This window comes from Spea bombifrons, chromosome 10 (genome assembly GCF_027358695.1).
Source record: "Spea bombifrons isolate aSpeBom1 chromosome 10, aSpeBom1.2.pri, whole genome shotgun sequence".
Lineage (NCBI taxonomy): Eukaryota > Metazoa > Chordata > Amphibia > Anura > Pelobatidae > Spea > Spea bombifrons.
Genome location: NC_071096.1, coordinates 39,056,857 through 39,073,129, shown reverse-complemented (window position 1 = coordinate 39,073,129; position 16,273 = coordinate 39,056,857). Strand labels below are relative to the sequence as shown.

The window sequence follows — 16,273 nt, the reverse complement described above, 5'->3', positions numbered from 1 at the left end:
CCCAACGACTCAGCACCGGGCCTCAAAACAAAATGACACAAATCAGGAGGAATGATGAAATAAACGCTTTATTTCGTATTCTTTTAAAATCAACCACCAAAACCCCCCGTAAGAAGCGCACTGCACCCAAGGCATCAGGTAGCGGCAGGGGGCGCTGTACTCTGCACCGTTTCATTACATGGCCCCTCTGAGTTATGGTGATAGGTGGTGTACCAGAACCATGCCCACCATACACTGACATAAAACCATGCGCAGCGTCCCCAGCATGTTCCACCTGTAAGAAGTGCTGACTGGGCATCCCGTACAAAAGCCAGATCCGGGGTCGGGGCGAGTCTAGTGGTACAGGAGATGGATGCGACCATTACTTCAGGGTACTTCACGTTAGGCAGGTCTTAAATCTAGCCCCGAACTAAGAAATCAGACAATGAAACAGAAACAGGGGCCACGGTGCTTACCTGTAGCAGGTAGGAACCAAACAGAGGCACATGGCAGGTTAAAAACAAGAAACACAAACTAAGGCACAGACACAAAGGGAACTGGATGCAGCCGCGGAGCCCGGAAAGTACATAAATCTGGCAGCCTGGTTTACCCGCAGCCATTAGATACCCCAACTAGCTCCTGAGTCTGCTGTTCTTATTGGTTTCTCGGTAGATTGTCGGTCCTTTGCAGCAAAAATATTCTCAAAGTCCGCCCAAATCATTCATTTTCACTAAATCCCAGCCTCAGGTGGACCTGCCGCTGCTTCACAATACATATCTGCTCCAGAGTCACTGGCGGAGAGGAGGAGGACGGGGTCCATCCTAAAGTCCCGGGTTAGCCTCAGTAGCTGTAACACAGAAAGGCTGGCGGTGGCGGCGTGTGGGTCTCCATTGTGGGAATGGACCCTATACGGTGGTCTCAACAGCGGCTCTTACGGGGTCTTGCTGGTTCAGATAAAAAACCAGTTGATCCACAATAACTATAGAAAAGAGAGGAAAGTGCTGTAATTGGGATAATATATAATGCAGTCGTTTTTCATGCCAATCTTTTCTAGGTGTAGAGCCAGGACATAAGGCCGATTCTCTGCAGGTCTCCGGTGGCGGCTCCCGTTAACGTTAGAATCAGCGGTTAATGTAAGACATTTCTCTTTACTACACCTCTAAATATAGTAATGCGATACTTCTCCTCTCATACCTCCGGCTGTCAGGCGATTATTGGGGTCGCTTTCTAGGCTCTTTTTGATAATGTCACAAAGAACAGCCGGGCAGTCGGAGGGAAGACCGGCCTCCACCTCAGCACGAAGCTTCTGATGGATCTCGTCCAGGTTTCCTTCAGGGGCCGGCAGTCCTACAAGGCCAGATAATGGTGAAATAAGCCGGTAACCCATGGACCCTCATTAATGCAAAATCTATAGCCGCTTCAGAGCTCCCACTCCGTAAAGAGCCGCACTCACCCTCTAAAGGCACCTTCCCGCTTGCGATTTCGTAAAACACGACTCCCAGACTAAAAAAAAGGAGAAACATGAGAAAAAAAAATTGTGTGTGCACATTATACACGCGGAATGGCGTGTCTTCCGGGTACATGGGGCTTTTGTTCCTCGGGGCTTTTATATTTCCTTTGGGATGCTGGAAAAGTTGCCATTGATGACGCCTAAATGTTATGATGTTAAGAAAGAGTGACCCTCCAGCGTCTGAACGAAAGGTTTTCTCCGGCTTATATACCTATCAGTAACTTTATCTGACAGGCCTAGACATTGAATCCGTCAGCTTGTTTCACAGGCAGCGCATGTTCACCCTATGTACAGCTGGCCATTTACCAAACAGTGGTTGGCGAGTGATGTGCCAACACCCAGAGACATAATGTCAGCCCTACCCTGTGCTTTGCAGCGCGTTGTGACAGCTTGTGAGGAGGAGTCGCTGTGAAAAATTGCCAAAAGTGCCACGGAAATCTGTATCTGTTTATATTTGGGGGGGGGGGTAAAAGTCAGACGTAATCATTAAAAAGAGATCTGTATCCTTATTCCGAAGCACAGACGCTGCTAAAACTCACGACACGTTATGAATGGCGTCTTACCTGTAAACCTCGCTGCGCTTGTCATACGCGTTGATGCTTTGCACAGTCTCGGGAGGAATGTACGCCGATTTAATGCCGTCCTTCCTCTTCTCTGAGTTGGAGCTTCTTCTCATGGATGACTCCGTCTTGGAGAGCTCAAATTCAGACAGCTGAGGAAGGAGAGACAGAGCCGTTTGAAAGAGAGGGGACTACAGGTGCAAAGTGGTTAAAGCGGTGCCTATACTGATACGTATGTAACAGTCTCTTTCTTTAATGTGGGACCTGCCTAATGTATGCCCAGAAAAGTAAATGTGTGAGGTGCCACATGTGAGCGTCTAGCTCCCTGAGATTATGAGATAGAACGGAGGATGAGGTTCTCTGCTACCTTCAGACAGTATGTCCCGTCCACCAGGAACTTGGAGCTGCTGAGGCTTCCGTGCAGAATGGCTTTCAACTCCGTCTGATGTAACCTGCACAAGGACATTGGGGTCATTCAGTACGCCGAGCCTGATGATGGACCCTGCAGGTCATCGTAACAAAGCCACGTCTTATATGGTGAAACCCAGAAGAGAAGAAAATGTCCCAAAGCAGTGGGACGGCAGCTCATAGCCAGGAACCAGAAGAGCCCAGATCCCCCTTCCTTCCACCCCCTATCAGACCTGCGTCCTGCACAATACGATCCACGCACCTGTACAGAGCCCTGGCAGCATCCAGCACCATGTGAACCCGGCGCATCCAGGACAGCGCCTTCTCTCTGTTCAGCAGATCTCGCAGCGTCCCCTTCTCACAAAACTCCATCACCAGGGAATAACACGGCTCACTTTCTGCAAACAGCAGCGCAGAGGGGTGAGTGGGGAATGTAGGGTCGGGAGAGCAGGGAGGAACATGGATGGGTTGGGCAGAGAGAAGCTGGTGTATATACTCACTTGAATTATCAATACAGATGCCGTAGAGTCGCAGAATATTCACACATTCAAATTTCTTCATGGTCTTAATCTCAGCCTGAAACGTTTTCTTCACAAAACTGAAAAGATTTACCCCATCGTTTTACGGCCAGTAGACCCTTAGCAACGACCCTGACATATATGACATTAAGAGACAAGACCCTACTTACTCATCATTCTGATTCAGTTGCCCTTTCAGCACTTTGATAGCCACAGGGCCCTTGTGGTATTCTCCCCTGTACAGAGAATGGCTGGGTGTCTCGGTCAGCAGCTCGCCCCGCTTCAGGTCTGTCGCCCGTATCTCTGTGATATTCCAGGATGCGCAGATACCTTGTGACACTGCAAAACACAACGAATGATCCGACACTTCCCCGATAACACGTGCGGTGACGTTATATCTGCAGGGGATATCCGGTCCAGGTCTGACTAAACGTACAAATGCCTGGAATAGAAAATATGTACGCGTATATATATCGATAAGCAAAGGATTCATTTGGTTTCCATGCTGATTGCTCCAAATTGAAGATTCGGCCCCAGAATGGACATTTCCCCTAAGTATGCTGATATGATAATGGCGTACCCCCATATGGGTGTGCTGATCACTTTCAGGGAAATTATTATCAAGCCCAGTTAGTGGAAATGTATTGCTAAGAAGGAAGCCGTTTATGAAGAATGCTCAGACGGCAGAGACAGTCTTGCGCGCTTTTCAGTAGGTGACGGATCAGTTATTAAAAGTTGGATCTGAAGCCAACCCCGCAGAACACCCCAGTACGGCTCTGTAAGAAGGAGCGTTCCCTTTGCAGAGGGACGGGAGCTTAACGGCGGAGTGAGCCCGGAGGTATCGGTGATCAGTACGGGGTTTGGTGCGTTTATTTGTGCTCACTTACACAGCGCGGCAATCTTCTCGTTGTGATCTTCTAATGCAGAACTCGGACTGTCCACCTTGTTACCTGCGTAAAGTGAAACATACCGGACACAGTGACCGTTTCCAAACCTCCCACGCTTGACTGTAGTTATTAATGAAAATCCAAGAATAGATATATATAAATATATATATATATAAATATTAATTATACATTATTTATTTATTGTTTTATGTGGCACCATCATATTCAGCAGCTCTGTACCGTGTGACACCCCATCTAACGTGTCACAGAGTAATTAAGTTCGTCAGATCTGCGGCAGTTGGGCGGCTGACAGATACCGTAGCAGCCTGGATGATAGACGATGTGCCCGATAAACGCGTGGCACAGAACCCACGGAGCTTCACGGCTGCTCGGAAGGTGTGACGCGTGTGAACCGAGCATTAACGCTTACTTCTAAGGTCTTGACTTAGCTGCTCTAGATCCTCATCCACAGCTTTCCGGTTCTGCTTCTTCCATACGTTTTCCTTAAAGCATCGGAGAAATTCTTCCCTGGCTTCCACGTTTAGCACTAGCTGCAGGGACTCGGCGGCGTCTCTGAGGCGATCGCTGATCAGTCCGAACTCTTCTTTAATGCGGAAAGCCTGCATGATCTTTAGCCACCAGCCCTTCTGGGAGTATTTCACCAGCCAGCACCTGGCATTGTCCAAAACAAGCAGAAGCTCACCGAGGACGCCCTCCAGCTCTTGGGACTTGTGGCGCTGCGTCGTCAGCTGGTTCACAGGCACCATCAGCAGCTGCACTCTTTCCTTCAGGCGCTTGCATTGTTTCTTGTTGGACTGGGCTTTGTCACACATCTGGTAGATAGTTTTGGCAGAGGCAATAATACTCCCCAGCATCTCCATGGCCTGCGGAGGGAAGATCACTGCGGCATTAACTACTTGCCAGCGGCCCCAATTGGGTAGCCACACGCAGCAAAACAAAAATTAGCTTTTTCTCCGGAATGCACACAATTATGTATTAATGTATTAATTAGATATACGGTTAGCTGAAAGGATCTCGTTAGAAGATGAAAGGACTATACTTAAAGGTTTCGTTTCTAAAATTACGTCGGTGCGGACTTTGTGAACAAAAGGCCCTGAGATGGGAGGAATTGCAGTAGCCGGCAACCCAAAAGGTCTCTGCTCCCCCAGCCTCAGATCGCCACGTACTGGGAACAGTCTGGGCTCTTCCGTGACGGCACTTTAATAAACATGCTGCATTTTCCACATTTCAGTTCAGCCTGCGATAGAAAGAAACAGACACCCGTGCGGTGCATGTTACCTCCATGATAGTTCTGCAGAACCCTCATCCGCGAGGTGAATCAGGCCTGTGAGGTAAAAGCGAAGTCTCTGCGATGGAAGTGGGTGCTACGAAGCAACAGCCGTCTTTGTGTTCTTACCTCGCTCCCTTTTATTAATCTTAAGGAACCCGGAGCTCAGCGATCCTCCTTCAGCTTCGCCGCATGTTCCCACTTCCTGCTTCCCACGCTTTCACTTTCTGTTTCATGCGTGACACGGTTGGGAATATTGCAGCATGTTCTCTCGAAGGAATGTTTTGGAATGTAACGAGTACACGGGGACATTAACACGCTCTATGCCAGGACCATGTTAACATGCACAAGGTCCATTCTGCGCATGGCCGCAGTAACCGATGTAGATCATTTTCAACCGTAACACACCTGGCCCAAGCAGCTAACGCAGCTTCGTTTCCTCATTAACAATCCCACACGGGTGGGCATCTGTCATCGGGGCAGATCACGGTAATACTGTCGTTTACTGTCGTGTCTGGCGTACAGACCATAAAATGGTTACATTTATTTACCGTGGAGCCCCTGCCAGACTCCTAAATCACAGCCACAACCAAAGTGATTTTTAAACCGCTTTATTGCCGTTTATGCAAGGTATAAAATACAGTCCTTTAGAAACAAAGTAAAAAAACATGTTATAAATATAATATTTCAGCTACTATCAAAACCGTAGAGTGTGTCGATAAGATTTAGTTTTATAGTGTATTTTTGCGAAAGTCGGACGTGTTTTTGTAATTATGAAATACGCCTTGGTGCCTCTCCGTGCCCCCCAGACATTGTATCTATAGATATTTTTACCCGAGTTCTCTTTGTGGTTCTCCACAAGGCTTCACTGTGACAATGAGTCTTCGATACACGAAAACCATGAAAATACAAGCACCGGGGAGCTCCACGCTCTGTAACGGGCTGTCGTACAAGTAGCTTTTCAAGCTTAAAATGTGAAGGTAGCTTTGGTGCCCGGCTGCACCGGTGTCCTCTCCTCGCCGTGGCCCCTGGCATTACACGCTAGCTTCAGGAGAGGGTGGTCTGGAATCTTGTTGGTTCAGGTGGGACATCAGTAAATCCACAATCACTGGAAGAAAGGCATGAAAATATATTACAACGCAGGTCCAGCACACAGCTACGTCCCAGAAATCCCAGCCTGCTTTCCATACCTAGCACTGTGGTGTTGTGTACCTGCAGAATAACGTGTGAGTGAGAGCGTGGACCACTCACCTCCGCTTCACTAAAGATCCCAAAAAAGCGAGGATCGTGGCTTTTTACGTTTCTTACATACCCATACACCCTACAGAAACATGGGACTGCAAATGGGATCTAGCACCTCCTTACCTCCGGCTGTCAGGCGATTATTGGGGTCGCTTTCTACGCTCTTTTTGATAATGTCACAAAGAACAGCCGGGCAGTCGGAGGGAAGACCGGCCTCCACCTCGGCACGAAGCTTCTGATGGATCTCGTCCAGGTTTCCTTCAGGGGCCGGCAGTCCTACAAGGCCAGATAATGGTGAAATAAGCCGGTAACCCATGGACCCTCATTAATGCAAAATCTATAGCCGCTTCAGAGCTCCCACTCCGTAAAGAGCCGCACTCACCCTCTAAAGGCACCTTCCCGCTTGCGATTTCGTAAAACACGACTCCCAGACTGAAAAAAAGGAGAAACATTAGAAAAAAATTTAAGGGGCTTGTTGATGTGCAGTATAATTTAAATATAGTTCTGGGTACATCAACTTCCCATTGACCCATTACGCCTCCATAAGCCCCTTACCTGTAAACCTCGCTGCGTTTATCATACGCGTTGATGTTCTCCAGGGTCTCGGGAGCAATGTACGCCCATTCAATGCTCTCCTTGCGTTTCTCCGCGTTGGCGCTTTTTCTCATGGATGACTCTGTCTTGGAGAGCTCAAATCCCGAGAGCTAAGAACAAGGAGATGATCTTGATTTATGATGCTTTCAGGTAATAAAACATCAACATATTTGTCCTCAGTCTAGAACACATCATTTTAAGACATCGAACGGCTCAGGATATAGTTGTATGGATGTGGTGTATGGGGGCACAAGGGCCGGTTGTCAGGGACAGAAGAGTGGATCTGGTGGAGTGCGGCTTAGAAATATGGTTTCACCAAGTAACCATGAGCGCTCAAGAGCATCGTTGAACATTTATAAGAGCCAGAAACGTGAAGACGCCACAGCTGCCCACAAGCTGAATTCTACTCTGCCGAGAGATGGAAGATCAGAGATCCACCCGATACCCATTACATGGCTTAATCTGCACGGCCCTGAAAGCATCTCTGGAGAAGGGTAGATGGACATGCGGAACATGTGCCTCGTCTTCCGTCTGCTATCTCTGATTACTGATCAGTATTATGACCACGTAACAGCTAACAACTAGTATTTATACAGCGCCTTTCTCCCATCGAGACCCTGGGAGGAAGCAAGCGAGAACCGACGGGGGTACCGGAGGCCGTCACATAAACAATCACACTCCTTACACATTATTCCTGTATGACCCTAACAGACAGATTATGAGATAGAACGGAGGATGAGGTTCTCTGCTACCTTCAGACAGTATGTCCCGTCCACCAGGAACTTGGAGCTGCTGAGGCTTCCGTGCAGAATGGCTTTCAACTCCGTCTGATGTAACCTGCACAAGGACATTGGGGTCATTCAGTACGCCGAGTCTGATGATGGACCCTGCAGGTCATCGTAACAAAGCCACGTCTTATATGGTGAAACCCAGAAGAGAATAATATCCGGGACCCAGAAGAGCCCAGATCCCCGTTCATTCCACCCCCTATCAGACCTGCGTCCTGGACAATACGATCCACGCACCTGTACAGAGCCCTGGCAGCATCCAGCACCATGTGAACCCGGCGCATCCAGGACAGCGCCTTCTCTCTGTTCAGCAGATCTCGCAGCGTCCCCTTCTCACAAAACTCCATCACCAGGGAATAACACGGCTCACTTTCTGCAAACAGCAGCGCAGAGGGGTGAGTGGGGAATGTAGGGTCGGGAGAGCAGGGAGGAACGTGGATGGGTTGGGCAGAGAGAAGCTGGTGTATATACTCACTTGAATTATCAATACAGATGCCGTAGAGTCGCAGAATATTCACGCATTCAAATTTCTTCATGGTCTTAATCTCAGCCTGAAACGTTTTCTTCACAAAACTGAAAAGAAAGACAAGTCAAACAGGTGAACTCGGCCGGACACGCTGAGAATGGATCTGCCGACAGAGACGGAAAGGGACCCACTCTTGGTCTTTTATCAGTTGTCCCTTCAGCACTTTGATGGCCACCGGACCCTTGTGGTATTCTCCTCTGTACAGATAGTGGGTGGGTTTCTCAATCACCAGCTCGCCCCGCTTCAGGTCTGTCACCCGGAGCTCAGCGATATTCCAGGGAGTGCGGATACCTTCCAGTGCTGGAAAACAGAAGACACTCGTTTCTAGATTGCTTTGGCAATGAGTTGGAGTGTGAGTGCTCAGACTTTCTGCTCCCTACATTAAGCGCATGTCCTCCGGCACCGGCCGGTAACAAAGAGCTCTATGCGTTTGAAGGACACTTTGTGGGGCCGCGGGATTGTGTTTTCTCGGGATACGTACACAGCAGCGTCAGCTTTTCCATCTGTTTGAGAATATGATTCACGCTCGCATCGGCGTCCTCTAATTTTTCCGCCACGTGGTCCACTTTGTCACATATGGGTCTCATCTCATCTGCAAAGCCCAAAAGTAAAAACATGAGGCAGATTTCGACTTTGATGCCCACCCTGCACTTTAACCCTTTTTCAGTGAATTGACGAGTCAAAGCGTGCGAAATCACGTGACTTAACCGCGCATGCGCTATTATATAAAATAGGATTCTTTTACAAAAACAAGAACATACTTGTTAGGTAATCTTTCAAATCCTTTAGGTCATCATCAATATCTTTCTGATTCTGCCTTTTCCTGTGTTTCTCATCAAAGAATTCCAGGAAATTGCCCCTCTGCTCCGCCACCATCAGGAGAGAGATGTTCTCAGCCGCATCCTTCAGCCGGTCATTGATCAGATCGAACTCTTCCCTGATCCCATTGGCCTGGAGCACCTTTCTCCACCACGCTCGCTGGGAGTATTTAGCGACCCAGCACCTGGCGTTCCTCAGCGTCAGCTCCAGCTCCATCAATACCTCGTTAAGATCCTCGGACTTGTCGCTCTGCTTCCTTAGCTGCTTGGCCGTTAGCAGAAGCATCTGTATTCTCTTCTGCAAGCGACTGCATTGCTGCTTATTGGAACTGGCCTTCTCACAAAGGCTGTAGATAGTTTCTGCGATCTGTAAGACATTCCCCAGTGCCTCCATATCCTGGGGGTGAGAGGTTTATGTAAATGGAACAGCCTCCCAGCAGAAGTGGTAGAGGGTAATACAGTGAGGGTATTAAACATGCATGGGATAGACGAGACCGACGACTGATTAAGGTTTGAGTCTTTACAGCAGGAGAAGCGGGTGACTAGATGAGGCCGATCCGCCAGTAAGTTCTATGTTTTAGTAAATGGATAAATATTCAATCGTCATTTCATCTTAACATCATGTAAATATTAATGGCTGATTAACAGCATCAGACTCTGCTTTCAAAATGTAAGCCATGTCTGCTAACTCCAGCCCTCCTCCTGTTTACTGATTGGGAAGGGTTAATACGCAGAGAGAGAGACGTGCCATAACGTCCCTTTCAGACAGGATCCGGGTGTACGCTGCAGAATGTCACGCAGACGTATACAGGAGCCCCGTCTCTCCGTGCCCCTAACCCGGCATCCTCACTAATGCTGCGACTAGCGCTGCAACCACCTGCGAGGATCGTGCATGACGCCAGCATCACAAGGTATATCGCGTGATCTTACCTGAGATTCCCTGCTCCCTGCGAGGTAGAAGAAAGCGATTCCTCTGCCTGTAACCAAGCTATTTAAAGAGGACTCCCCCTACTTCCTGAGTTATTACATCATTCAGGAAATTCCCCATTTACTTCTACTTTCAGTACTCCTTACATGTCCTCTGACAATCTGGAGTTTTTCATACTGTTCTTCGTGACCCCAGGGCAGTGAAATCACTGACATGCTTTATGTCGCATTACGGTCCTGATCCTTTGCTGGAGTCCTTCAAATCATATAAAGAGGCAACACATCAGGGGGGCCACACAGAATCAGTACAAATAGGTAAGGGCAGGCAGCACAGAACAGATGTCATGAAAACAGCAACAGGTCAAGGCAGGAGGCACGGGATCAGTGTCAAGACAACAGCAACAGGTCAAGGCAGGCGGCACGGGATCAGTGTCAAGACAACAGCAACAGGTCAAGGCAGGCGGCACGGGATCAGTGTCAAGACAACAGCAACAGGTCAAGGCAGGCGGCACGGGATCAGTGTCATAACAACAGCAACAGGTCAAGGCAGGCGGCACGGGATCAGTGTCAAGACAACAGCAACAGGTCAAGGCAGGCGGCACGGGATCAGTGTCAAGACAACAGCAACAGGTCAAGGCAGGCGGCACGGGATCAGTGTCATAACAACAGCAACAGGTCAAGGCAGGCGGCACAGGATCAGTGTCAAGACAACAGCAACAGGTCAAGGCAGGCGGCACGGGATCAGTGTCAAGACAACAGCAACAGGTCAAGGCAGGCGGCACGGGATCAGTGTCATAACAACAGCAACAGGTCAAGGCAGGCGGCATGGGATCAGTGTCAAGACAACAGCAACAGGTCAAGGCAGGCGGCACGGGATCAGTGTCATAACAACAGCAACAGGTCAAGGCAGGCGGCATGGGATCAGTGTCAAGACAACAGCAACAGGTCAAGGCAGGCGGCACGGGATCAGTGTCAAGACAACAGCAACAGGTCAAGGCAGGCGGCACGGGATCAGTGTCAAGACAACAGCAACAGGTCAAGGCAGGCGGCACAGGATCAGTGTCAAGACAACAACAACAGGTCAAGGCAGGCGGCACGGGATCAATGTCAAGAAAACAGTAACAGGTCAAGGCAGGCGGCACGGGATCAGTGTCAAGACAACAGCAATAGGTCAAGGCAGGCGGCACGGGATCAGTGCCAGGAAAACAGCAACAGGTCAAGGCAGGCGGCACAGGATCAATGTCAAGAAAACAGTAACAGGTCAAGGCAGGCGGCACGGGATCAGTGTCAAGACAACAGCAATAGGTCAAGGCAGGCGGCACGGGATCAGTGCCAGGAAAACAGCAACAGGTCAAGGCAGGCGACACAGGATCAGACTTTCGAGGTCTCCAAAGCTTTTGTCACTCTTTTTCGATGTTAGCCCAATAAAAGTGTCACTTAGCAGGATGACTCCACTAGAGGGCGCCAGACTGGCAGCAATGAACGTGTCCCGCCTGATACCCCAGCCCGTCAGAGCAGTCTGTCACACACTGCTCGAGCTCTTGGGGATGAGATCTGATTTTCCCCGTGTCAGCATGACAAAAAGATAAAAGTGCACCGGCAGTGCAAAGTGCGCCCCTACCTGCCCATTGTATGACTGTCACGGCATGATGTCATTTAACGATGTGACTCTCTGATGCTATCAGTGTTTATAGAGGGAGACAGATTAACTCTTGCCTAGCCTGCTGATCCTCCATGCCTCTCGCTGGCTTATGAGTCACTTACTCCATTGCTATAATTGTTGCCTGTAGCTTAAATAGCTCTTCTCATCGAGATTATATATAAATATTTATATGGCTAGACGACTGAGCATCTCCAAAACTGCAGCTCTTGTGGGGGGTCCGGTCTGCAGTGGTCAGTATTTATCAAAAGGGGTCCAAGGAAGGAAAAAGCAGCGACAGGATCATGGGCGGCTGGATTGTGGGGGGGGAGAAGGCCGGCCTGTGTGGGCAAATCCAACAGACGAGCAACCGCAGCTCAAACTGCTGAAAAAGTGACTGCTGGTTCTGATAGAAAGGAGTCAGAAAATGCAGAGCATCGCAGTTTGTTGCGTATGGGGGTGCGTAGCTGCAGAACAGTCATGATGCCCATGCTTACCCCTGTCCACAGCTGAAAGCGCCTACAATGGCCAGGTGAGCATAAGAACTGATCCACGGAGCGATGGAAGAAGGCTCACGATTTCTTTTACATCGCGCGGATGGTCGGGTGCGTCGCTTACCAGGAGAACGGGTGGCTCCGGGACGCATCCATGGGGGCCGCACCTCGCGACTTACACGCCGCGGTGCCGGATACCACAGCACAGCTTCAGAGGTCTAGTGGAGTCCGTGCGTCGATGGGTCAAAAGGGGGAACGACACGACATTAGGCAAGTGCTAATAACGTTATGGCTGATTGGTGTATATAGCAAACAGCCTATATGGGTCCAGAATGTAAAGCTCAGCTGGCCGTCCCCTAGCCGTTGCTGTTTTAGAAGACGTGTCTTGTAGATACTGGCCTTGCAGGCTCTTTTCTGCTAGTATGCATCCATGTTTAAGGATCGGGCCCTTCTATGGCCACGGTGTAATAATGAGGTTCTTCTTTGGGGGGAGAGATTTACTAAAGACGAAAGAGTTCCATGGCCACAGCAGAGAGCCAGATGGTGGTGTTAACATCCGGTGTATATGAGGTTGTTGGCTCCGTGGTAATGGATGCAGGGTGTCCTCAACCTTTCCATCAGCGCATTCCCCAGAAGCAACGTGTCATCGTGCAGGTATACATAGGGCAGGGCACATTGTGCATGGGGGACAGGGGTGAGAAGAAATGAATGGCTTATTGGTTTGTGGAGTAAACAGAGATATGACTCGCTGTCAGGTATTAGTATCGGTGACCCACATCTTTTAGCCTCTTTTATCTTTGGCCGAGTAGTAAACCCAGGGTGGCGCGCCCAGCGACTGAGTAGACTCTACAGCTTACACATAGAGAAATGGGGAACTACATATGTCCACCGAGGCTCTCACGCTGGGCCTCGTGCGGCATCCCCTGCAACTTTAACACGGCTCGTTTTCCTGTTGGGCCCATTGGGGGCTCCCAGATGAATGAATGGGGCCCTGTATTGTTACACAGCTCCAGGCGTGACTTGATCGGGGTACTGGGTCATTGGCTGTAGGTGGGAGAGATCAGCATGTGGATTAGTCAGAGCAAACAGTGGAGCAGGTGCAGATCAATGCCACGGGATAAAGTCCATGCAAAGGCAAAGACGCGCATGCTTTCAGGATTACCAAGACCAGTTCATAAAATGGACTTGTGGTTTTGTAAAAGGGAGAGGTTTCAAGCGCAGGCTTAAGTAATCTTGGACACAGCGGATACCGCAGTCCTTTTGCAGTCATCTCTGTGACGTCTCGCTCAGTGAGTTGCGGCTCCGTTGGCTCCAGTAGAAGCTCATCTGGAGGAAACCCAGACACACAAAGCATGGCTCCCGGTTCCACCTCTGCTCTACTTCTAATGGTCTTTTGCAAGAAATAGTGGATTCGGCCCAGGGCAAGCCTAGTCCCAGCGGTCCCTGGGCCCTTCCAGCATTGCGGAGGTGCTTTGGTCCTGATCAGCGTACGTTAAGTACAGCAGTCCATCATATCACCATCACTCACTACAGCAAACGCAAAGCAATTCCTTGTTACACTTGTAACGGGTTTTTGGGAAGACCCACCAATATCTCTGTGGTCATTTACCCCGGTTACCTCTTTGTCCTCTGCAGGCCAATCCTGAGCCTCCGCTACCTGGGAGTATGGGTATATAACTGTGGCAGCGCCTCCACCCCACGGAGCATCCAGGGTATGGATGGAGCTCCCGCTGGGAACATAGCCGAGTGATTAATAAACTGACACAGGGCTAACTTAAAATTAATTTTGTATTGCACAGCAAAACACTCTGCATAAATATAACAGAAAACATGACATATATTAGAATAAAATATACAGAAATTAAATATACAATACAAGGTTCACCCACCCACAACAATCACTGCGGCCCACCCTAATCTTCGCCCTAGTGGCCGCTGGGTACCTTTAGTTGGTGCACATAACACAGTTGGGGCCCATGAGTAACTTACTGCACAGTATGGGGTGAATTGTATTGGAAACTTCAGTATGTCAGTGGGACTGGAGATCAAAAGCTTTTATTGGTGTGTGGCTAAGTTCAGGGTGCCCTGTTGTGGGGACAGGGGGAGAGGTTTTAGGCTTACCACTCTACCACCTGCAATCAGGGCAGTTCAGCCTTTAACTTCTTCACTGCCAACTCTGCTGCTGCTGAGCATGGATTTCAAGCAGGCCTCTGGTCCTAGGCCTCTCTCACTCTCCTTCTCTCTCAGCAAAGGTCCTTCACCTCTGGCATCCAACTCTCAACTCCCCCCTCCAAACTCCAATGGCCCCTTTTTCACCTCATCCATGTGCTTTGCAGTTCGCCATCTGCTGGTCACTCCATAAGAACTGCAGGTGAGTCAGTGACACAGCAGCCATCACTAAAATCCCTTGAGGGGTTACACACTTTACCGTAACATGAGATAAAGGGTTAACACGCAGCGCCGCAAGGAATTCAGCGCACGGCCTTTTGAAATAGCCACCATAAACTTAGTGGACGTTCCCTGGTAATGAGCTTAGCAGGTGGCAATAGAGGGTAATTATTTACCATCTTTTCGCAGAAAGTAGATTTATTGCCCGCCTGTATAATGAGATTTACGCTTCTGACCTTGAGCTGCCCGGAGCTCCCTCTGCCCCGGGCATTACATTTAATGACTGGTCTATGGAATTGTTACTTCCCGTTTAAACATGGAAGGAACGCCGGAGCTAAAATGGATTAGTGATTGGAGAGGGTACGCCATATTTAATGTATTGCAGGAAACCTGAACTTTATGTGGGCCCCCAGGCAGGTACAGAGGAGATAAATGCCCTCTATATATATATGGAAGGGGCGTCCATGGCGCATTGCCACCCTGTGCCCTGCCTGTGCTCCCGAGAACTGTATCCACTGGGGTGTGTAGTCCTAGGGATTGGAGCCGGCAGTGTGTCTGTACTCCGCCCCGACAGATACTGGCGCACACTGACATCCACTAAGGAAACATACGCTAAGCAGCAAACCGCATGTCATCGAATGTAAAGACGAGACGCAGGCAGATTACACAGGGCGAGCGGCTCACATCAATGGGGAAGATGGAGCCGGTCAGGGTTTCGGTCCGTCTCTAGTTTTCAATGAATGCTACGTATTTATCTGTGAAATGCTCCAAAATTCTAAGAAAAAGGTAACATTGACATTAATAGAAAACGACAGACTGTTCAGGGGTGGTCCCGATGCCCAGTTATTAGATGGCATCCTCAGAGATGTCCCTGCGACACGTCTATACGGTACACACTGGGAAGGGATAAGTGGCGGCTACCGTCACGTGTCAGCAAGCAGAGAGCCCTCGGTCACTACGCGCTCTCTGCGAGAGCTTCGTTCCAAGAGAGGCTCTTTATGGAAGCTGTCGCAGCCTGTCAAAGTGATTGTGTCGGTATCGGTTCACACCCATGTAGCTGGCACTTCTGGAAATAAGAGCAGTTACTGCTAGCGGGCGTTCAGCTCTGGGCAGATCCAGTATTCTTTCGCATAAACTGCACAGAGCGTGTGAATGAAGGGCTCAGAGGCCATTCTGCCGGATTCTTTAATGGTGTCAGGTTTCCGTGCCATCGTTCGAGGCGTTAGGTATGAAGCAACTCCCAGCAGAGATGTAATCTGTAAGGACTGGGTCCATTATCAGGGGATTCCTAGAACAGTAGGCAGCTAAGGCTCCTACTAATAGAGAACTTGGCGGCAGATCGGCCCCACTCGGCCCGTCTAGTCGCCCGTTTGTTAAGGCTCAGCCTTTGTTCTCGTCTTACCTGCCACTCTCTGGTATGTAAGAGCTCTTTAGCAGATAGGAAGCTTCTAAAATATATTTTTATGGTATGTTTGCATTGAGTTCACATGGCTACACCTTCCACGAGAATGAACTTTGCTCTTAGTTTGCTAACAAACACCTTTGTTTAGTAATCTTCATTCTGTGAGGTGCAACCGGTTTGGTAAGATACACAAGTCTTGTCTTTATGGTGGTTACAAGTCAGTATCGTTTCCTACAAACTGCACCATTCACACTCTGACTCTGACCTCATTAGTGAGTTAATATATATATAATATATATATATAT

General features: G+C 49.2%; 2 protein-coding genes across 3 annotated transcripts; both read right to left on the bottom strand.

The window, feature by feature from the left end:
* Nucleotides 1-784: 784 nt before the first annotated feature.
* Nucleotides 785-5,362, bottom strand: LOC128467793 (mixed lineage kinase domain-like protein). 2 transcript variants are annotated; one of them, XM_053449516.1, is made up of 11 exons: nucleotides 5,050-5,362; nucleotides 4,293-4,746; nucleotides 3,863-3,925; nucleotides 3,146-3,314; nucleotides 2,958-3,055; nucleotides 2,720-2,855; nucleotides 2,417-2,501; nucleotides 2,053-2,201; nucleotides 1,433-1,482; nucleotides 1,174-1,326; nucleotides 785-958 (listed from the first exon to the last, which is right to left on the bottom strand). In XM_053449516.1, the coding sequence occupies exons 2-11, from the start codon at nucleotides 4,741-4,743 to the stop codon at nucleotides 885-887; spliced, it is 1,428 nt and encodes a 475-aa protein (XP_053305491.1). In that variant the 5' UTR covers nucleotides 4,744-4,746; nucleotides 5,050-5,362; the 3' UTR covers nucleotides 785-884. The 2 variants fall into 2 exon arrangements, with proteins under 2 accessions (XP_053305491.1, XP_053305492.1); XM_053449517.1 differs by having other exon boundaries at nucleotides 5,280-5,362.
* Nucleotides 5,363-5,745: 383 nt separating this feature from the next.
* LOC128467792 (mixed lineage kinase domain-like protein) lies at nucleotides 5,746-10,155 on the bottom strand. Its single transcript, XM_053449514.1, has 11 exons — nucleotides 10,049-10,155; nucleotides 9,062-9,515; nucleotides 8,782-8,892; nucleotides 8,432-8,600; nucleotides 8,250-8,347; nucleotides 8,012-8,147; nucleotides 7,739-7,823; nucleotides 6,948-7,096; nucleotides 6,775-6,824; nucleotides 6,516-6,668; nucleotides 5,746-6,258 (listed from the first exon to the last, which is right to left on the bottom strand). Exons 2-11 carry the CDS (start codon nucleotides 9,510-9,512, stop codon nucleotides 6,185-6,187), a joined length of 1,476 nt encoding a protein of 491 aa, XP_053305489.1. The 5' UTR covers nucleotides 9,513-9,515; nucleotides 10,049-10,155; the 3' UTR covers nucleotides 5,746-6,184.
* Between the last annotated feature and the right edge of the window lie 6,118 nt (nucleotides 10,156-16,273).